Genomic DNA, 23,877 nt, shown 5'->3' on the forward strand with positions numbered 1-23,877 from the left:
CAAATGTTCTTGACCATAACATTCATGGCGTCACTCATCTAATGGATCACGAGACGATTTGCGATACATGGCTCACGATAACGATTACATCATGATATGGTGATACAACACTTATCGATACATTGGTCAGGGAATCATTATTCTACAAAACAACTAACAGAAAAACAAGCTCTTTTCATCCTTCTTCTGTTAATTGGAATGAGTTATCACTAGTAGACGCGTACAACCAGAGGTGGGTAGAGTAGCCAAAAATTGTACTCAAGTAAGAGTAGCGTTACTTCAAAATAATGTTACTCAAGTAGAAGTAAAAGTAGTTATCAAAAAAATGTACTCAAGTACAAGTAAAAAATATTTGGTGAAAAGAATACTCAAGAAAATAGTAGCGTTACTTCAAAATAATGTTACTCAAGTAGAGGTAAAAGTAGTTATCCAAAAAATGTACTCAAGTACAAGTAAAAAATATTTGGTGAAAAGAATACTCAAGAAAATAGCATTGTGAGTATCTGCTTAAGATGTTTGATTTTTTTTTTTTTTTTTTAAACAATGGGATTTTTTTCCTCAGCACAGTTATCTATATGAGCTGTTATTATTATACTGTACTATAATATATTACATAACCATAATAAGCTAAATGAATTTAAAAAAAAAAAAAAAAAAATTCCGGCAAGAGAAAAAAATTGACAGAAATGAAACATCATTCGTCCAAAGATCATGAGAGCCCTCTGGTGAAGAAGACATATTTCCTATTATGAAATTAATAGGACCATATCTCTGTTTTTTTGTGGTCAATCGGTACCAAATAAAAACTGGGAGGAATGTCAAAATCCATGCTTTCGAGTCATATTGACGGAAGCACGCTATGTCAAATACCTATTTTTTTACGGTGCTTTGAAGACGCCACCTGATTGAACAGGCCGGCTGGATCAAAGAGCGGCAAGCTGATGTCTGATTGGTATAATGGAGTCGTGATTATCGTGTGTAGCGACGTCTCATCGGTGAAAGTGGTAGACCCACTGTTGGCATCTCTTTCAAAAATAAGGAAAATCTAATATGTCGAATAAAGAGGAAAAATGTAGCGACTCTTGTAGCGGAGTAAGAGTTGTTTTTTTTTTTAAAATTCGCAAATCTAATCAAGTAACAACAAAAAGTTGAAGTACATTTGTCTCAAAATGTTACTCAAGTAAATGTAACGTGTTACTACCAGTGTTGTTAATAAAGGCGTTAGAGTTAATAACGTCATTTTTTTCAGTAGTGAGTAATCTAATTAATTACTTTTCTCATCTTGGGAATGCTGTTACCGTTACTGAGGACGTAAAGACGTGCGTTACTATACTGGTTGAATGACGCGAGAAAAGTCTGGGAGAGATACGGACTTACCGAGACGAGAGAGAGCAAAGCGGGAGTGGTGATGCCATTGCAAACGCGATACTAGGTGGCTCCAATAATACCTGACTGTAGCCGATAGCCTACAAACTACGCCCACATGATGCTAAGGTAGATATCGTATGCATATACAGGGTGTCCATAAAGTCTCTTTCCCATTTCAAAAATTTATTAAAAATGCAATTGGTTATATATTTTATTCAGATTTGTTCTATTGTATTCAGCGTTTATTGAAGTTTTTTTTAACCTCTTTTAATACACTTCTACATGGGCACCATTAGTTGCACAAAGCACGTCAAGACGGTACTCGATTTCTTGCCATGTTCGCTGTAGCATAGCCTCATCAATTGTGGCATTGGTATCAGTAATCTTTCGCTTAAGGTCAGTAATTTCCCTTATCTTTGTTGGATACACGATACGTATCTTTAACATAGCCCCATAGAAAGAAGTCCAGGGGAGAGATATCTGGTGAACGTGGCGGCCAAGGAATTGGCCCATCCCTTCCAATCCATCTGTCTGGAAATATTTGATTGAGGAACCCACGAACATGCAGCCCCCAATGTGGTGGTGCACCATCTTGCTTAAAAATGAGGTTTGGTTGAAGGTCATTTAAATGTGGTGCCACATATTCAGTTAAAAGGTCAAGGTAAACATTTGCAGAAGAGTCATTTGTGCTTCGTGCAACTAATGGTGCCCATGTAGAAGTGTATTAAAAGAGGTAAAAAAAAAACCTTCAATAAACGCTGAATACAATAGAACAAATCTGAATAAAATATCTAATCAATTGCAATTTTGCTAAATTTTTGAAATGGTAAAGAGACTTTATGGACACCCTGTATAACTAAATGCGAAATGACAGACACGGTTGCGTTAGCACATGTATAGAGAACTAGATGTGAAATAATCGACTCACCTCGTTGGTAAACAGCCGCCATCTTAAAGCAGTAGACTTCTCAGGAAGGCTGTGTTGTAGAGAACATTCCCAGTGAACCTAAGTAATTTTTGATCTAAAATACTCCTAAATCGACAAAACCTTGCGTCGAATCTATCTTTAAATGATGAAACAGTTTTAAAACTTTCACGTGTCGAAAGTAGACAGAAAGGAACTAATGCAATAACGGGAGCAATTTTAACAACTTTAACAGTTGATTCACAACATTAAATGACTTCCAAACATAGCAAAGGCTACTATGTTTTTTGGGGGGATGAAAAAAAAAATTAACGGTATCCCCAGTTACTTTGCCAAGTAACTAATTACTCTTAGATTCAGGTAACTGAGTTACTAACTCAATTACTTTTTGGGAGAAGTAATTTGTAACTAATTTTTAAAAGTAAGATTAACAACACTGGTTACTACGCACCTCTGGGTGGCAGCAAATAAACGTTCATTCGCTGCCATTCCTCCCAGATCAAACAGATTGGACCTCTATGGCAGTCAGCGGCAGCCAATGCCAGGCATGAGTTAATTTTCAGACATTTCAGGTCATTTCCTGTTTATTTACAGGTCAATTCCTGTTGATTTGGGGGCATTTACAGGTCACCTTGAGTTGATTTTGGGTCATTTACAGGTCACTTTCTGTTGATTTTGGGTTACTGAACAGGAAGTGACTTGAGAATATCCCCAAATGAATAGGAAGTGACTCAAAATCAAAAGGAATTAACCTCTAAATGCCCTAAAATGAACAGGAAGTGACCTTTAAATGCCCACAAAACCGGGAAGACTGCCTGTGAATGCCAGTGTTGCCAACTCCCCAGTAAGGAGTAGCCATTGCCTGTTCTTGGAGCCGCTATGACGTCATCACCTCATGTGCATAATTGGTCATTTGCATGTAATTGTAACGGATGCTGTAGGAGTGAAGAATAACGTTGTGGGATAAGCAAAAGGTGAGTTAAAAAAAATAACAGCCTAAATATGTTTAGATCTATAAATGAACCCCAACCTCAACTTTTTTTGACATAGCCAAACTAAATAGGCTAAAAATACAATACAGTGCAATCGGAAAAGAATGATGGCAACACGTTGCTAGATTTAGCAAAAAAGTCGCCAAGTTTGCAACACTGGTAAATGCTCTAGTTTCAGTACTACTGACGGCATGAGACGTCCACTGCAGTCAAAATGTATAGGACCTCTAGTGCCATCAATGGCAGCCAGTAAGCTAACGTAAACACTATTCTAATCGAAGATTTTGGTGGCAACCTCTTGGTTCATTTTTTATTTTTCCATTTTTAAAATTGACACTTTTTTAAAACGATGTATCGATTCTTGGCGGGAGCATATAGATAACCTTTTAAGCAACAAAGTTTAACAATAAATTTACCTTTTCGATATAGTGTCACAGTCTATTGTTTAGCGACATTGTCTGCCCAAAAATACAGTGCATACAGTACATATTTGGTGTACAATGAAAAAAATAAAAGATTCTGACATCACTGCAAATCTTATTTAACACTATTTACCGCTAAACAGGCAAACTGCGGAGAAAAATTGAAAGCAATCTTGGATTCAGCATGCCAGTTTTAGTTTTAAAGACTCAATGATTATTTCAAATTGTTCTTCAGTGTATTTCTATGATTTGTTGACTTTCAAAACCGTTTGTGACAAGCACCTGCTGCCCGCCAAAATGCTCCTTCAATCATGTCATTACCAAAAGGCAAACATCACCAACACCAATAGACACAGTTTTAAAAATCATGATTCAAAAATATTTTCTGAAAGCATTTTGACTGGGGACTTAAGAATGAGTGAATGATTGCAAATCAGTCCGAAATGTCTACACCGAGCCCTGCCGTTGCTGTAAGGCCAGTTCGACAGACGGATTGATGGCTCCATGGGCGTCCCAAGACTTTTGCATCTGGTTGTGTGTTGACATGATGATGGATGATGTCTGTGTTGCGTGTTTGTGTAAGGCTGACTGCTCGATTGCTGTTGTTCTAACTCCCCAGAGGTATTCGGGGGTTCTTATGAGTCATGGGAAGGATGTGCGAGTAAAAAAAAATGTTTGCAAAAAATGCGATAGATAATTATTGAAAGCCAATATTTCCATGCGTGGCACATACTAAGTTGGCATGGTTTTGTTAAGGTCTGCCATTCTTCAATGTTATCTGCTTGTACAGTCAGAAAGGGAGGCGTTCCCTGCTTCTTAACAGAGACGTTAGGTAACGTCTGCTGGCTTAGTTGGGGTGACACATTCCTTACTTACAATTCCATAGTGCCAACTTTTTCCCACTTTGCACCTGTAACACACACTGATTTCGCTTTTTTATTTTTTGGCAGTTTGAAAGTGAGTATCTCTAACCCATTAACTAGCAAAGATCAATATAATAATACATTGTATATATATTTATATATACAGTGGTAGGAAAAAGTATCTGAACCTTTTGGAATTTCTCTCATTCTTCATAAAATCACCATCAAATGTGATCTGATCTTTGTCAAAATCACACAGATGTAAAAACAGTTTCTGCTTTAACTAAAACCACCAAAAACATTTAAAGGTTTTCATATTTTAATGAAGATAGTATGCAAACAATGACAGAGGGGAAAAATACTGTAAGTGAACCTTCTGCCTAAGGAGACTTAAAGAGCAATTGAAGCCAATTTTTACCAAACATTTTAAGTCAGATGTGTCCCCAATCACTGATGTGTGGTTTAAAGCTGCCCTGCCCCCTATAAAACCTGGTAAGAAATGTCTTGATGAAAAATATTGTCTTATGTGCTTTGTGAAACTTGTGGGTTTCGGTACCTTTAGCAAGGTCTAGTGTGAAAGTACCTTAAGTCGGTCAAAGACTCTTCAATCTAATCGAATCATAGCAGACTTTGTAATATCAGCCAAATATCGTATTGTTGTCCAAAGTATTTTTAGCATATCGTCATGAAATTGGTTTTTTACACCTGTGCACATATCGTCACACACCATGACATTAAAACGTGTTCGCATGTGTTGTTACATTTCGTCATGTGTCATCAAAAATGTTTAACAAATCACATATTGTATGTTTTCATGCGTCATCGTGTGACCACAAATTTTGAAACATTGTCAGACTTGTCTTGTTGTCACTCATCATTTCGTGTTGTTATACAGCATGTCGTCATTTCTTGCCGTTTGCTCTCATGTGTTCTCGTGTGTTTTCATGGGTTTTGGATGTTTCGTTTTGTCACCTGTCATCATGTTGTTTTGTGTCGTTCACATTATTGTTTTTGTGGTGGTGGTCTCGTGGAAGAGTACTAAAATTTTGGGGGGTTCTGGGGTGCTTCTTCAGGGTTCGCTAATGTGTGCCGTGACGGCACTTGCACTTTGTGACTCAGCGTTGACGTGTTTATTGGTCTGTCCATTCATTTGCTCAGGTGCTGAAAGTGTCAATCAAATCCGAGCGACCCGGCGTCGGGTTCACGGCAACAGGAAACGGAGCTCAAGTGGCGCACTTTACAAGCGGGCTGACATTCGATAGGTGGCCATTACGCATGCTGGAAAGTCTCATGATTCATGGCGGCCATAAGAAGCTTTATTTGAGCAACCACATCATCACGCTGTGGGAGCTTAGCAACATGCTAACAACAACAATAATAAGCACCAAAGTCAAACAAACGCCACAAAGTCAACAACATTTGCAGGCAAAAATGCAACAACATGACACAAAGATAGCTCAGTTCACACTTGCCTGACACTTAAGAATGGTCAAACTGGTAATTTTATCATGATTTTAGGATTGGGATGTCATATTTCGCAAATACAGTGAAGAAAATAAGAATTTGAACACCCTGCTATTTTGCAAGTTCTCCAACTTAGAAATCATGGAGGCAAGGGTGTAGGTTTGCATAGGGACGGTAGGGACATAACACTACCAAATTTTTAGGATACTCAAATTGTCCCCACCAACTTTTAATCAACCTGATTTCCATTATATACTGAGTTCAGGTACATAGGTAATTTAGATTGTCTTCCCATATGCTGTAAGGATATAATTGAACCTACCATTATTAAGTGAATTGTTTTCATTATGTTCAGACTTACATTTACCCCTTTTCATTTGCTGAATGTGCCAGTCTATTTTTTTCCCTGAAACGCACGTTTGATTGTTTGATGACTTACAAAACATGTCGACAAAATGCTGCCTCCTCGACCCCCTTCGAAGATGAAGGATATTCGTTTTTTTCGGCCAGCAGCAGCCACTGTGAGTAATCTAAAAAGATGTCAAGGTTGTGAAGGTGGGGAACACACCACAAATTTTGCTACTGAAAGTCCGACCTGCTAACCTGCAAAACTCGAGTAGGAAGCTGCTTAGAGAAGTGTTGTCCTGTATGTTTTCTACTGTTAACGTTAAACTGTGAGAAATGTAGTAAACTGAGGTTTAACCCTCCTCCTCAATTTTCATTTTTATTTTATTCAGCCCAATGGAGCTTTCATTTTTTGTTGAGTTTGGCTGTGCCTGTGGACAAAAGCAATCGTGTTTTACCTGAAGGAAGACTCCAATTTTATTTATTTTTGTTATTCCCTAACAAGTTTTTTTCAGTTATACTTAATTTCTTTTTTTGAGGCAGTCAGTTTGAGTGGTCTTAAGACATTTTTTTTTTGCATTCCTGATAGATAAGAGATTATTAACAAGTTTGCATTTATTGTGTATGTTGATATACTTTAAGTGATGCTCAAATATTGCAATTTAAATTTGCTAATAATATCCAGACATGTATTCTGGTAGTTATAAAATGTTTCTTTGGTAGTTTTTAAAAACAAAAGGTTCAAATCAAACAGGGTATCACCTGAGCCAATACACATGAAAGCTAATACAAGTCAATACAGATTTATTTAGCATTGCTCATTTAGCTAATCAATTAATTAGGTTCATATTCGTGAGAAATGCAGCCCTGACCGTTCACCCAATCTGTTTGGTCTTATTAATCCTACCAATGTTGAGACCAAACCTACGCCCTTGCATGGAGGGGTCTGAAATTTTCATCGTAGGTGCATGTCAACTGTGAGAGAGATTTTGAGCAGGTTTGCACACACTGCAGGAGGAATCTTGGCCCACCCATCAGTCAGGTTTCTGAGCTGTCGCTGAGAAACATGGAGTTTTCAAAGGTTTTCTATTTGGTTTAGGTCTGGAGACCGGCTAGGCCGTGCTAGAACGTCGTTATGCTTCTTTGGGAGCCACTCCTTGGTTTTCCTGGCTGTGTGCTTTGGGTCATTGTCATGTTGGAAGACCCCGGCAAGACCAATTGTCAATGCTCTGACTGAAGGAAGGAGGTTGTACCCCCAAATCTCACAATACAAGGCCCCAGTCTTCCTCTCTTTAATACAGTGAATTTGTCCTGTCCCAGCCGCAGAAAAACAGCCCTAAAGCATGATGCTACCACCCCCATGCTTCAGAGTAGGGATGGTGTTCTTGAGATAGCACTCATTTTTCTTCCTCCAAACACGTTACTGGAATTATGACCAAAAAGTTCAATTTTACTCTGATCTGACCACAAAACTTGATCCCATTTGCATCATCCAAATGGTCATAGACAAACTTAAGATTGGCCTTCACATGTACTTGTTTAAGCAGGTGAACCTTCCGTGCCATGCATGATTTCAAACCATGACGTCTTAATGTATTACCAACAGTAACCTTGGAAACGGTGGTCCCAGTGCTTTTCAGGTCATTGACCAACTCCTGTCGTGTAGTTTTGGGCTGATTCCTCATCTTTCTTCGGATCATTGAGAACCCACGAGGTGATATCTTACATGGGGCTCCACTCCGATTGAGGTTGACCGTCATGTTTAGCTTCTTCTATTTTCTAATGATTGCTCCCACAGTGGACCTTTTTTCACCAATATGCTTCGCAATAGCGTACCGCACGAATGCTATTTTTAGACCGTGACGTCGCTATCGTAACGCGGAAGTGGGTCGTTATGGACACGCTGTCGCATACAATCCATGTTATTTCTCCCTATTTTCTCCGGTAATCTTTCAAAAAAATACATGCTGATCAAACACTGCTGCTATGGAATTTGTAGAAACGACTCTAGACATTACGACATATGAAGGATTTTTTCTTATGTTTCCCGAAACCAAAAACCCAGAGGAAAAAATCTGAAGAATGGATCAACTTGCGCGGACGTCCAAAAGACCAGTTTAATGCCAGCTGTAGGACAACCAGAGGATATGATATATAAGAAAGACAGGGCATATGGTGGTAAAGCATAGATTGTTGAAACAGGAGAATGTCATTGTCAGTGGCGTAAGGCAATGCACACAAGAAAAAGGTATCGATAAAAAAGCTAACTGTGGCTCAAGTCTTTTCCCATCTTTTTCAGCCCTTTACACTCAAGCCATCTCTTTAACTGCACATTTGTATGTTCTTCCACATTTTACCAGTGAATTTGGCACCAGGGACATCATTTTCGGACAAAATTGGTGGGTTTAGCTCAGTATACATGTCCTTCGTACCCTATTTCGATTCATTTACAATTAGGGACAAACGGGAGGTTGACCCGCCTAGCCACAATTGCTAACGTCATGAATATTAATGAGCAAAAGTGACGTGTTGCTTGCAGTACGCCATGGCTCCCTAGCCCTTTCCAGCCTTGTGGAAGTGAACAATTTGGTCTCTCGTGTCTTTGGACAACTCTTTGGTCTTGACCATTTTAGAGGTTTGAGTTTTACCGATTGTATGAGGTGGAGAGATGTCTTTATGCTGCTATCGACCTCAAACAAGTGCATCTGATTCAGGATAATACGTACATGGAGTGGAGGTAGACTTGTAATAGGTGGACTAACAGGTCTTACAGGGTTAGAATTCTAGCTGATAGACAGGTGTTCAAATACTTATTTTCAGCTGTATCACACAAATAAATCGTTAAAAATGCATTGTGATTTCTTGGGTTAGGGTTAGGGTTAAACCCTTGATTCTTTTGAGATGATCTCTCTAACAGTGGACATGCACCTACAATGAAAATTTCAGACTCCTCCATGACTGCTAAGTGGGAGAACTTGCAAAATAGCAGGGTGTTCAAATACTTATTTTCTCCACTGTATACCTCAACCCATTGGCTATGAAGGAGTATATATGAGATGTAGTTGATTTTAAAAGTGCTCAGGTGTGTTTCTTCATCTTCTTCAGGTTGGGTGAGTGACTCGAGTGTGAAAGGAAGACTAAACAATAACAAGCAATGACATAATTCTAAAATTCATTCATGGATTCTTACGTCAGTTTTGGAGTGTTCACTGCTGCTCAGAACCAATAAATATTTATACAGTAGATATTGACAGGGAGTCATACAGAAGATTTACAGAAGGTAGCAACTGTTTGTCTGTTTTACATTTTTAGGGTTTGCTGTTTGAATCTTCAGCTTGTTGACAGCTATCGGCTATAGCTATTCTTTTTTGTGAGGCAGGTACAGATAGCGACCCCTCCGTAGTATCTAACCTTAACTAGTGACCACACGTTTTTTGCATCCGACCACACGCTATTGCGAGAAGTTTGTCTTGGCGCCACCTCGCACTGTGAGAACCGCTCGATAACAAACCCGTATGCGACAGAAAATGACAAACACGACAAGGGAGCGCATTTGTGACAAAGCTGACGGGACTTCAATTGAAACAAATGCTTTTCTTCATTTATCTAAGAAGTCTTATCGTTTTTGTGGTTATCGTTTTTGTAGGTTTTGGCATCGACTTATCTCTTCGCAAAACACTCTCCGGCTCACACGAGCTCCCAGAGAGGCAGCAATTAAAGCTTTACTTTGACATAGTTGCATTTGTTGAAGCTATTTTTGTTCTGTCAAGAAACTCGTCTCTCCAGCAATCCAATAGAGACTTAACATATATCTCAACATTTTGTTACACATCCTTAAAATCTGTTTTTTTTCCCGTGGCATCGTTTTATGTCACAAGTAAAGCTCTATTTTGAAGAATATGCTTACGAGGAGCAGTGAGTTTATGCGTGCGTACATGCAAACAACACTGCTAGCCATGTCACCAAATGACCACACTTTGTGTGTAAACACTTTAATGCGATGTTTTGTAAGTCGTCCCGACCCGGTGGGGGTGTGAGAGGGGCTCTTTTTGAGAGAGGTGGGCTCTTATTTGGCAAAGCTGGGGAGTTGTCTGCACAATATTTAGTTTTGTGCTGTGGCTGCCAGTGAAAATCCAAAGCATAGCCAGAGTTTCTCCAGCTTGTAAAGTCTCAGCATGACGTCAACATGCATGTACATTATAATATGTTGGAAATTATCTTTAGAAGGCGAACTAATCATTGAGACGCACAAGGTTTCACTGCCACTGACTGCTCTAGTATAATATATGAATAATTGTTGCTAACCCTTCCAAGTCAAACTGGATTGGACGTCGATGGAACACACACACCTCAGTAATGCTGGATGAAGTCATGCACATGCTCACACTATAGGATTTTTTTTTGTGTGTATAGGTGTATGTTCCTGCAAATAAATGCCTTAATCCTGTCAGTAGACTAAGAGGGCCTATTTGAACAGTGAACAGACTTTCAGTGGAATTTTTTACATCGCCTTTATTACATGTTTGGCGAAATTAGTTATGTGTGCGCTCTGTAACGTCTATGAACATTTACTGTGAAGATATTAAAAATGTGGTAAATGGGACGAAGTGACTATGATGGTGTGCACGATGTTTTGCAGTAGCTTGCTAATGTGTGTGCTAATATGGCAGTTCAACATGATTATTTCTTAATAACATGCAGTTTTTGTGTTGATATTTACTTCAGATGTTAATAGTAAGTAAAACTATGTTTTAGTTATGTTAAATTTTCAGTACAGATTCTTATTAATGGTTAGTTTAAAACACAATATGAAAATCAAGTTTTTAAAAACACAAACGTGATAATGATTATTGCTGCATTCATGTGACGTCGGACTTATGATAAATACTAAAGATGTCCTGATCGATCGGCATCCCGATCGATCGGATCCGATCATGTCATTTTCAAAGTATCGGAATCGGCAAAAAAATATCGGACATGCCTTTTTTTATTCATTCATTCATTTTCCATGCCGCTTCTTCCTCACGAGGGTCGCGGAGGTGCTGGAGCCTATCCCAGCTAACTATGGGCAGTAGGCAGGGGACACCCTGAACTGGTTGCCAGCCAATCACAGGGCACAAGGAGACATACAACCATTCACGCACACACTCATACCTACGGACAATTTAGAGTGTTCAATCAGCCTACCATGCATGTTTTTGGGATGTGGGAGGAAACCGGAGTCCCCGGAGGAAACCCACGCAGGCACGGGAGAACATGCAAACTCCACACAGGAAGGCCGAAGCCCGGGATTGAACCCTTGATCTCAGAACTGTGAGGCAGACGTGCTAACCACTCAGCCACCGTGCCGCCCCTTTTTTAAATATATATATATATTTTAATTAAATTGTTTTCTAATTGTATATAACGTTACAAACAAAATGTCTTACACTCATCCAGAGTCTTTAGTTTTGGCTTAAACTAGGGCTTTCAAATTTATCACGTTAACGGCGGTAATTAATTTTTAAAAATTTATCATGTCAAAATATTTGACGCAAATAATGCATGCGCTGCACAACCCACTCACGCATTGTCGCGTTCAATCTATAATGGTGACGTTTTACCTATATATGGAGCTAAAAGGCAGCGTAAAATAAGTAGAGCGAATTTTGGCAGTCTTTGGAGCCATTTTTTAATTGGCTCAAGCCTTACAATCCCTTCCGCAACAATTACAAATATCGTGGGAAGCAATGTGGGGAAGAACGGTAGTAGTTGATTTTTTTCTTAACACCCTGTGTTATTTCCCAACGCAGAGAAGATATATCAATTGGTGCCACTACGCACAGTCATGGTTGCACTTCCCATCATGCATTTGGGCAGAACAGGGAAATGGCTACAGTATCATTTACTGAAAGCTCAACAAATACACTAGATGGCAATATTTAGTCACAATATACCAAGTCACATTTATCCTTTAAGAATTACAAGTCTTTCTATCCATGGATCCCTCTCACAGAAAGAATGTTAATAATGTAAATGCCATCATGAGGATTTATTGTCATAATAAACAAATTCAGTACTTATGTACTGTATGTTGAATGTATATATTTGTCTGAGTTTTATTCATTTTTTTCTTAATGCATTGCCAAAATGTATATGATCGGGAAAAATTATCGGGAATGATTGGAATTGAATCGGGAGCAAAAAAAAAAAAAAAATTGGATCGGGAAATATCGGGATCGGCACATACTCATATTAAAACGATCGGGATCAGATCGGGAGCAAAAAACATGATCGGAATAACCCTAGTAAATACCACTTGTCTAGTCGAAAATTGAATGTGAACACCCCCTCAAGTCGTATTTCCTACTGGAGAATTGGAATTTTATTATTATTATTATCTATTATTATATATTTCCAAGATGGGTGGAGCTTTCACTTTTCAAAATGGCGGCACGTGAACAAGTAGTTGTGATTTGTAAGAAACTATAACTTGTTGTTGTTTTGTTTTTTTAAAAAAAGATGTATCGTCAATTTGCAGGGTTTGTTTTATGCCAGCATGATAACTCTTAAAGGGAACCACGGAAAGTGAACTTGTGGTTCTTAAAAGATAGATTTTAGTATGAGTTATAATAACTTGATATTAAAACCCCTCTTTATGTTTTCATTTTTATAAAATTTGAAAAATTAGTTTAACTAGTAGATGTCGTCGGTTCTGGCCGTCCAGTTTGAACCCGAGCGAAAAAGGGATGAGCAGGAAAGCACTGTCAATATTTCACAAAATGGGCAGCAAAAGCAATTAAATGAAGGTCTCCAGCGGGATTCGAACCTGCGTTTCCCGTGCGACAGATGAGCGCATAGACTACAGGACCATAGTTCTGCATGTTGTTAGTCATGATTTTCTTTGTAGAGCAATCGCAACCCACATGCGTTGTCTGTGCAGTAAATCCTGAAAGGGAAACAACTGAAAAGAAAGTGTGGCTGGCTTGAACATGGAATTCGAAAATGCGGCTCACTTCATACAACAAGCAGACAACAATAACATAGGGATTGCGTAAAAGGGTTTATTAAACACACAAAAAACACGCGATCGTGAAAAGGGAGACACAAAAAGGGTTCGTAACAGTAGGTCGAGATAAATAAAAATATGAAAATAAAAAAAACCCGAGGGAAAACCACGGTGAGAGTCAGACAAACTAAAAAAAACTAGCAAGGAAGGGATATACAATTGTCAAATGGCAGCAAGTCAATATCTCGGCAAGCTGCCTAGGATCGGTTTAAAGACACTGCTTATGAGCTGCAATTTGATGATGGTACGACGTTGAGAACTGATCCCACAGCTATGGAACAAAACAATCTGACCGGCAACAGAATGTGACAAAATCATGCCAGTTGTCATCCTAGCTTCACTAGCACAGCTCTTCTCCCAGTCCAGCTCAACCACGTCATCTCCCCAGCATCCATTGTGCACGTAAAACATGGCGCCCTCCGTAGGTCAAAGCATGTACTAAATATAATAGATTTTTAAATCGATGGCAATAATATATGTGTTTCTAATGACATATTTTCGTAAAAGAGAACAATTGTGGCTTATTAGAGCCTACAAGTCTTTAAGTCCGAGGTTCCCTTTAAACTCTTATTTTAACTAACTGATTGTGAAAATGTTCAGTTAAAAAAAACTTAACGTTTTGCATTTTTATGCATTCTCATCTTGATGTAGTAGATATATTGAAACAGTTTTGCCCATGCAACAAACCAAAATGAAGTCTGTGTCTGCTATTGTTTTTTTTTTTACCTATGGCAACAGAAGCACATGAACAGTTCGTACTTGTAATTACCAATTAGCAAGTGGTAAGGATCATCTTTCCCAGAGCATGTGAAGGCAGGGTAAGATTAGACCATAAGGGGGGTAAAAGTTGTGATCATATTTGCTTTTTACAATGTTGTACAAACATGGTGACCGCTTAACAAGTTGCTAACATACTCCAGAGTAGAGCTGAAACGAATACTCGAGCAACTCAAGTCACTCGAATTTAAAAACTGATCCAAGTAATTTTATGCGCCTTGAGGAATCGTTGAATTTTGCCTGGACTACTTTTAATGTGGGACAATGTGCAGACTTCACCTGCGGAGATAATAAAGCTGTCAATTTTAGTTCAGTAGTCATTGCTGGATAAAACACCAAGTTGCACTGGTTCCTCATGTGCTCCAATACAGCAGGTATCCTATATTTATTTTGAACACTGCAAAAACTCAAAATCCTACCTGGCTGTTTTCAACAATGTACATCGAAACAAAGACATTGAATGACTGAAAATGGTTCAATGTTAGAGGAAATGTCTTATTTTCTCATGTGTATTTATAATTGCACTTTACCTAAAAAATGTTTTATCCGATTACTCGATTAATCAATAGAATTTTCAATCGAATACTCGATTACTAAAATATTTGATAGCTGCAGCCCTACTCCAGAGTTTCTTCTTTCCTTTGTGTGACAGCCATCCCACATACCAATGTACAAGTATCTTGGGGCCTACGTCGGAATGTGCTTTTCATTCCTGTCCTCTTTTGTTTGTGCTGACTGGTCACTAGTGAGCTTGAAAGGACCATCCGCCGTGTGACATCACATCGTGTTTTGTGCTCACCAAAGACAAAGAAAAAGCAAAGAGTCGAGCAAGTAAATGCAAAGCACATTGGCGGCAGTCACCTAATAGCTAGGGGATTTAAGCAGGACCTCGGGAACCCCCCGACACCCGCAAAGGGAGCACAGTCGGGGGTCACGTTTGGCAGCGGATGATGTCACATCTTGCCGATATTTGGCAATCCTCCTTGCTTGATGTTGGATTCCTGCAAAGTGCTAACACATTGTTACCTTTGACCTGCTTCAACGCCCATAACACATAAAGGGTTAAGCACGTGGTTGACACATGGTGCTCCTTGCAACTAATCCATCAGTTTTTGCATTATTTTTTAACACTGCTTTTGTGGTGATCAGTGTTGTTAATAACGGCGTTAGAACATAACGGCGTTATTTTTTTCAGTAGTGAGTAATTAATACTTTTCTCATTTTGGCAACGCCGTTACCATTACTGAGGCGGGAAAGGCGTCCATTACTATGTGTTACTATGTTGGTTGAATGACGTAAGAAAAACTCGGAGAGAGACGGACTCACGGAGACGAGAGAGCAGAGCAGGAGTGAGGAGGAGGAAAGGGAATTGTGACGCCGTTCCAAACGCGATGCTAGGTGCAAAATAATACCTGACTGTAGCCGATAGCCTACAAACTACGCCCACATGATGCTATGGTAGATATCAAATATTATAGAAGTAGATGCGGCATTAGCAACATGTATAAAGAACTAGATGCGTTAGTAAACAGCCGCCATCTTAAAGCAGTAGACCTATCAAGAAGGCACTGTCGTAGAGAACCTTCCTAGTGAACCTAAGTAACTTTTTTTTATCTAAAATGCTCCTAAATTGGCAAAATCCTGGCTTAAATCTATCTTTAAATGATGAAACGGTTTTAAAACTCATACATGTCGAAAGTAGACAGAGGGAAACTAACGCAAGAACGGGAGCAATTTTAACAACTTTAACGGCAGTGTTGTCACAGATTACTTGAAAAAGTAATTTATTTACTAATTACTGATTACACCTCAAAAAAGTAATCTAGTTACTTTACTGATTACTTCATTATCAAAGTAAGTTACTCTAAAAGTAATCTATCAGTTACTTTTTACCCATTTTTCTCCCTTTGCCGCCTCAACATAAGAATGACAACAGAAAAATGTCATCACATGTAATTGACTGACATGATTGAATTTAAAGGGGAATATCAGAATTTCGCGCTAGCTTAGCCACTCCGGAGCCCTGAAACTAACAAATATCTGACAAACTGCTTGTAATTTGTTGAAATCAACTCCACCGACCAATTAAACCCCGCAAACTCTAAGATTAAGCCTACTGTCAAAACTTCAGAATTTCGGGTTATGGTTAACAGCATATCAGTGCCAATGTAAAACAATGCAAACTGACGGCACAATAATCAACAACACACAAGTGGATTGTACAGTGCAATAAACACAAAGGTGGTGGCGGGCACGGATGCGCGTGCAGCCGTGCACATTAACAACCCGGAAGTACTCCTCTCAACACACACGCGGTCAATTTGGCCACAAAACGTGGGGGCAACCAAGCACTTTACACTCAATCAGACTTACAACACATCCCACAGATGCTAAACGAACACATCACCTCACGGCATAAATGTGCAACACGCATATGATGTAAACAAAGCTTGCCAACTTCGAGCGATGACTGCCCGTCGTTACTACGGCAAAGCTACGAAATGGCCGCGCATGTAGGGGGTCCAACCTTTTGCTGATACCCTCCAGAATGAAGGAAAAATACTCACCTTCATTCATGGATATCCACAGATCAACATTCCCTCGCAACATCTCAATACTCGGCGCGAATGTCCACCCGCCTCAGTCCCACAACACGTGACGCCAGACCAAAACAGGAAATAGCTAAGAGGTTGTCATGGAAACACGTACCGGGAACTTTTTATTTTAGCATTTTCTATTCAAAATGCTCTTTGTACATGACTACAATATTCTTCATTCTACATACGTTATGAGGCAATGAAAACATAGTAACGCAGAGACACTAAGGAAACTAACTTTAATCAGATTACTGGTGTAGAAAAATGAACGCGTTAGATTACTCGTTACTGAAAAAAGTATTCAGATTACAGTACCGCGTTACTGACAACACAGTTTAACGGTTGATTGACAACATTAAATGACTTCCACACATAGCAAAGATTACTATCTAGTTATTGCAATATCTGCAATACCCCTGTGTCTAGTTGAGTTTAGGGTAAAGAATTGGGCTAGGGCCAGTTGTCCCAAAAACCCTTTAAACTTCACATTGTGTGACCTGTTTATTTTATTTTATTTTTTTGAGAAAAAAAAAAACATTAAAATTATCACCAGTTACTTTGCCAACCAACTAATTACTCTTACATTCAGGTAACTGAGTTACTAATGCAATTACTTTTTGGGAGAAGTAATTTTTAACTTAATTACTTTTTAAAAGTGAGATTAACAACACTGGTGGTGATGTCATCAAACAGAGACATCCTCATTAGATTTCACCACAGGTAGGTTGGAACCTTGAGGCTACGGCCTGCGAGGCAGACGCACTTGCCGCTTGCCCACTGTGCCGCACTTGTTGCGTATGATGTAACTTTCAAATGTGATCGCCCTCTGTTCTAGAGCTCTCTGCACTCGTCTTACATTGACTTCACGTGTTTCCTCTTGTTTGGTGTTAAGACCCGCCTCTTCCCTCCACACAACGCTGACATTAATAGGAACCATATTTGGTAACTTTAAGTCAAGTCCAACTGGAACGGTCCCCCTCAAAGTCAAATCATGTGACTTCCAGCCACCAATCAGCGCAAAGTGCAACAGTGTTGTTTTTTTTCACAGAAACAAGGCTTCAAAACTGCGCGACCGTCCAGAACGATCAGATTAAAAAAAAAAAAAAAGAGTGGAACATGAAACCCTCCACCATTTTTTTTCTATGGTTCTCATCACTTTTTGATGTGTTGAACAAACAATCGCAGCTGCTCACCGCTAAGCTCGTCTCGTAACATGACCGCAAAGAAAAAAAAAAGGTGCAAAAATTGTTATTGGAGCAGACGTGTGATAAGCGTGTTGTCGTTGGAAACATGACAAACATGTGCAATGTCACACACTCTGCAAATATTTGCACCGGCTGCCAGATTAGCGGCGGATAAATATTGTAATCATGTGTGATCATAATGATAAAAGTTATAATAAGAATAATAAGAAGAGAGGGTGAGCGCGCGGGGGGTGACGTGATTCCAGCAGTGAAGTCATCGAAAGAAAGAAGGGGGAAAAAATGAAAGCGGCTTTGCGCTGGCTGCCTTAAAAGGCAAACATTTGGCTCTCGGTGTGTTGCTGGATTCTTGGAGCCAAACAGGAAGTTCTTCTTCTCAATTTCCGGTCCGCTAACCTCACATTTGTGCATTATTACCAATTTAGCCACTCTTTTTGCTCGATCTGCTATATCGCCTTTTTTCAGAGCAATTTAGCAATGCATTTCGTCATAAAATCACAAATTCACGCGCACTTGTTAACTCACTGGCTACCACTTAGGGCGATAAACATTCCATCCATTTGAAGTGGCAGGGCTCGAAGGGTTTAGTTCAGTTGGATTAGTAGTTAGTTCAAATGGATTGGAAGGCTATTGCTGTCAAAGAAAGACTTCCTACAACTAAAATCATTCATTTATTTTCCATGCTACCTTTTGTTGCTTGAAATAAATAAATTTCATTTTTTGTGGTTTGTTACATGCATTGAATAATCTTTCTTTACTTGGAATTATATCATCTGAAATAAAACTATTTTCCATTTTATATTTCTACTTTTCAGTTTAAGTATTTCAAATTCAACTTGAGCAATTCAAATTCCGTTACGAAATTCAGATTTAGTTTTTGGTGGCACATACAGTGAAGAAAATAGGTATTTGAACACCCTGCTATTTTGCTTGTTCATCATGGAGGGGCCTGAAATTTTCATTGTAGGTGCATGTCCACTGTGAATGAGGTAATCTAAGAAGAAAAATCCAGAAATCACAATGCATGATTTTTTTAAACAATTTATTTGTGTGATACAGCTGCAAAAAAGTATTTGAACACATATCTATCAGCTAGAATTCTGACCCGGAAAGACCTGTTAATCCGCCTATTAAAAGTCCCCCTCCACTCCATGTTTTATCCTGAATCAGATGCACTTGTTTGAGGTCAATAGCAGCATAAAGACACCTGTCCACCCTCTTCAAACAGTAGGACTCAAACTTGTATCATGTCCAAAACCAAAGAGCTGTCCAAAAACACCAGAAACAAAATTGTACTCCTCCACAAGGCTGGAAAGGGCTACAGGGCAATTACCAAGCAGGTTAGTGAAAAAACGTCCACTGTTGGAGCGATCATTAGAAAATGGAAGAAGGTAAATATGATGGTCAATCTTAATCGGAGTGGAGCCCCATGTAAGATGTCACTTCGTGGGGTGTCAGTGATCCTAAGAAAAGTGAGGAATCAGCCCAGAACGACACGACAGGAGTTGGTCATTGACCTCAAAAGAGCTGGGACCACAGTTTCCAAGGTTTCTGTTGGTAATACACTAAGACGTCATGGTTTGAAATCATGCATGGTCCGAAAGGTTTCCCTGTTTAAAACAGCCCATGTCAAGGGTCATCTTAAGTTTGCCTATGACCATTTGGATGATGCAGAGGAGTCATGGGAGCAAGTTTTGTGGTCAGATGAGAGCAAAACTTTTTGGTCTTAATTCCACTCACAGGGTTTGAAGGAATAAGACTAATGAGTACTATCCCAAGAACACCATCCCTACTGTGAAACACGGGGGTTGTAGCATCATGCTTTGGGGTTTTTCTGCACATGGGAAAGGACAAGTACTGTATTAAAGAGAGGATGACTAGGGTTCTGTATTGTGTATCTTTGGGGAACAACTTCCTTCCCTCAGTAGCGCATTGAAGATGGGTCGTGGCTGGGTTTTCCAACATGACAATGACCCCAAGCACACAGCCAGGAAAACCAAGGAGTGGCTCTTTAAGAAGCATATCAAGGTTCTTGCATTGCCTACCCGGTCTCTAGACCCAAACCCAATAGAAAACCTTTGCAGGGAGATCAAACCCTGTATTTCTCAGCTCCAGCCCAGAAACTTGACTGATCTAGAGAACATTTGTGTGGAGAAGCGGGCCAAGATCCCTCCTGCAGTGTGTGCAAACCTGGCGAAAAATTACAGGAAACATTTGACCCCTTGCAAACAAAGGCTACTGTACAAAATGTTAACATTCGGTTTCTCATGTGTTTAAATACGTATTTGCAGCTGCATCACACAAAAAAATAGTTTAAAAATCATGCATTTTGATATCTGGATTTTTCTTTTTAGATTATCTCTCCCACAGTGGATATGCACCTATGATGAAAATTTCAGCCCACCCCCCATGATTTCTCTGTGGGAAAACTTGAAAAATGGCGGGTGTTCAAATCCTTAAGTTCTTCACTGTATATCAACATGTACTCTCCTCCGCATCGCTAGGGGTATATTAACCCCTTAATGCCTGCAACATGAAGCAATTGTCAGGGAATCCCAAAACCTAAAAAATAAGGTCTTAATGGTACTTTTTCGAATTTATAAAAAAAGAAAAATCTAAATAAATATGTGTAATAAGCGCTGTAATATCTATAACCCTAGCTAAATCCAGATTTTTTTTCTCATGGAACCTGCAGATGCATGTGTTGACTTGCATCCATCGTTTTTTTTTTTTTTAATTATTTCAAAATTCTAAATTAGTCTCAAAATAATGAAATTCTGAGTGTATCAAACGTGATACACAAGGCTAGAACAGTATGGATAGCTTACTAAGGTATTGCAATGTAGAAAAACTTTTCTTAATTTTTAGTTTAAGAGTATTTGTGTAAAATTTAAAGTCTACAACCAAAGTTTGACAATTAGGAAAGGATGTGGAATCTCGTTTAGTACAAAATGCAAGTCACAACATAAGATAGACCGGAAAGGACAAAGCTTTATCATCAGTTTCAATTTTGTAATCATGAATTCATATGAATAGTGATAATATGCTTGTGTTTTCATAAACAAGGAGTTCAAAATCCGACCTAAATTTAAACAAAACAAGGAAAATACAAAAATAATACGTAAGCTAAACATAAACACAAAATGTAAAACATATGCCTGGGTTTTATAAAAATAATATTTAAACAAAAACATTACATTTGGAAAACAAATAAAATGTTTTTAGACCCTTTAGATTTTTTAAAACTTAATAACAGATTTATAATAGAGCCATTTCTTTTTTTTAAAGGCAATAAAATTAAGTTTTGGCGAAATCTATTCATTTGTCCGTTTTGTTACGCTGTACTGACGTCATCAAAAGTGGCCGTGCATGGTGCCGTGAAGAAAAATAGCAATACGCTCAAGATGTCTGTGACCTTTTAGTTCAACATTTGTCCACAGTAAACCCGTAAGATTGCCGTTGTATTCACGCGACGACAAAAATATTTTCCGCATTTGCATTTACAGCAGCACTTTACTTAGCACAAGCTAAAAGTGTGGATTTTTGGAAGAATGGCCGCGAAGCAAGCGTCTGTCCACGCCAAGTGGATTGTCGGCCGAGTCATCGGAACGAAAATGTGCAAAACAGCCAAGGTGCGCGTCACAAGGCTTGTGCTCGACCCCTACCTGCTCAAGGTGAACACGCACAGGAACATACAATACCCATATTAGACAGTGATAGCTATATATTTTAATTTTTTTCAACCTCATTGAAGTACACATGGAGTCAAAAGTTTGAAGACTACATCAGTAAGATTAAAAAAAAAAAAGTCTCATTACGTTTAACCGCGGTTGTTCACGATAAATTTGAGAGGCAAAGGCTTTTTGAATATTATACAAAGTCAAACAGGTCCGTATAAACTCATTAGCTACCTTTGCCTGCAAAAAATGTCCAATCTATTTCTGTCATTGACATTGAAATATTTCAATTTTTATTTTCTCTCCTGGCAGTACTACAACCGGAGAAAGACATACTTTGCCCACGACGCCATGCAGCAGTGCGAGATGGGTGATGTGGTGCTTCTCAAGGCGCTCCCCGAGCCGCGTTCCAAACACGTCAAACACGAGCTGGCGCAGGTGGTCTACAAAGTGGGCCGCGTGGTGGATCCGCTGACAGGGAAGCGTGTTGCCGGCACCGAATTCCTGGAGCCGTTGGACGACCTCAAAGACGATGGCGAAACTTTGGCTCAAAAAGTGCAAAGCTTGAACATTTCAGCAGAGGGATTGCAATAACATTATTATTTGTAAGATCATTCATCCATTTGGGTGTGTCGCCTGGACTCGTCGCCAGTCAATCGCAGGGAACATAGAGACAAATGGCAACTGCAGTGACTGCACACAGGAAGGTGGAACACGGCTTTTAGCCTAGAACCTCCAATCTGTGAGGCAGACGTGCTAATCACCAGAAAGTCGTGCTGCACTAATTTAGTGTCTTTGCAAAGTATATTTCATGGCTTAAATTATGTTTCCTACTGCAGCTATCGATTATTTCAGTAATCGAATCTATTTGCTAGTTAGTTCAAATAATCGAGTAATCTGGTTAAGAACATTTAATGTGTTGCAGAATAAATTGTAGGGAATGTAAAAGGCTTTCAAAGACTGTGCTTTCAAAAGAACATTAAATGCAAATCCAAAGTGCAATTTCAGAGTTTTTCTTCATACTATGCAGAATTGCATTTTCTTTTAATGAGAGCAATAAATGCATTTAAAAATAGATTAAAACACCTGAGCTTTGCCTCAAACGGTATGAATAAATGAGGATCTAAGTACAACAAATGAACAATTGGCTAACTTGCATAGCAAAAGTATGCTAACCTAACTGCTATAAAATCCTTTTTTTTTTTTTTTTAAATTACAATGATCTTAACAAATCGTTCAAACACATATTCCCACTAAAAACAGCTAAATACCTGTAAACTAAATCACGAATGCATAAAAACTAGCTCAAACAGAAATGTACCTTATGTTGATCTTAACAGGGAGCAGCTGGATTCAGCCAAGTTAAATGAGTTGTCATATTCAAACAAACTAAATGCAAACACTTTCAAAACACCATCACAACGCCACTGCGATTAAAGGAATAATTGAAACAGCAAAATGTGATTCAAAGCTTTCTTTTTCTCCCTAACGAATTAATCGTTGCAGCACTAGTCCTTAGTATAATTCAATCCAATTTAAAAATAAAAAGCTGAACTAGTTGAACTATTTCTAAGTTTGAATGTTAAAACTGTCCAATTTATGACAATAAGGTTTGTATGATCCAGTGGTCCTTGACTAAAACCACATTAAATTAATAGACAACTGTTTATGTCCTATATGAATCATTTGGAGCCATTATTTTAATTTGTGTTTCACCCTGTCAGTACTAAAGTTTCAAATTTTTTTTGTTTTCCATGGAAGCAGACTGCTTATTTGTGTGATTCCTCGGTATAACTTTTTTGCAAAGAGCTGCTTGTACTAAAAAATACATTTTTGCAGATTTTCCTGACATTCACTCCCCAAACCAATAACTATCATTATTCGTGAGTTTGCTGTAAACCTGGAAATTGTTGTTTTTGCTGCCATTGACGACAATTGACAGACAAGCCACTTGAACTGGGAGAGCTGGTAGTGATCAATCCAAGATTAAATTGGTTGGACGTCTGTTGCCGTCAATGGCAGTGGATGAGGTGGAGATGGAAATGAAAGTTTTTTTGGTATCCGATTCATCAGTTTAATAATGGTCAAGGTGGGTTTCGTCATGGTTTTTTTTCGGGGTTTTTTTGTTTTTGTTTTGTTTTTTGGGGGGGGGGCAAATTTTGTTTTTTTTGTTTTGTTTTGTTTTGCTTTTTTTTCT

General features: G+C 38.8%; 2 protein-coding genes across 2 annotated transcripts in view; one reads left to right on the forward strand and one right to left on the reverse strand.

Moving 5' to 3' along the window:
• Positions 1 to 17,738, reverse strand: part of LOC130906212 (fibroin heavy chain-like) — a 40,371-nt gene extending 22,633 nt beyond the window's left edge. The window contains exon 1 of the mRNA XM_057820274.1: positions 17,545 to 17,738. Coding sequence (XP_057676257.1) covers positions 17,545 to 17,738 — 194 coding nt within the window. The remainder of the gene's footprint in view (positions 1 to 17,544) is intronic.
• Positions 17,739 to 21,359: 3,621 nt separating this feature from the next.
• On the forward strand, positions 21,360 to 23,789 carry mrps17 (mitochondrial ribosomal protein S17). The gene is made up of 2 exons (XM_057821262.1): positions 21,360 to 21,677; positions 21,993 to 23,789. The coding sequence occupies exons 1-2, from the start codon at positions 21,555 to 21,557 to the stop codon at positions 22,272 to 22,274; spliced, it is 405 nt and encodes a 134-aa protein (XP_057677245.1). The 5' UTR covers positions 21,360 to 21,554; the 3' UTR covers positions 22,275 to 23,789.
• Positions 23,790 to 23,877: the final 88 nt, after the last annotated feature.

This window comes from Corythoichthys intestinalis, chromosome 18 (assembly GCF_030265065.1).
Source record: "Corythoichthys intestinalis isolate RoL2023-P3 chromosome 18, ASM3026506v1, whole genome shotgun sequence".
Taxonomy (NCBI): domain Eukaryota; kingdom Metazoa; phylum Chordata; class Actinopteri; order Syngnathiformes; family Syngnathidae; genus Corythoichthys; species Corythoichthys intestinalis.

What these genes read in the sequence shown, in the direction of transcription:
- mrps17 (XM_057821262.1), top strand. Translation starts at nt 21,555, where the DNA reads ATGGCCGCGAAGCAAGCGTCTGTCCACGCCAAGTGGATTGTCGGCCGA. An exon ending in TCGACCCCTACCTGCTCAAG is followed by an intron (nt 21,678 to 21,992) that starts GTGAACACGCAC and finishes CTCTCCTGGCAG; the next exon opens with TACTACAACCGGAGAAAGAC.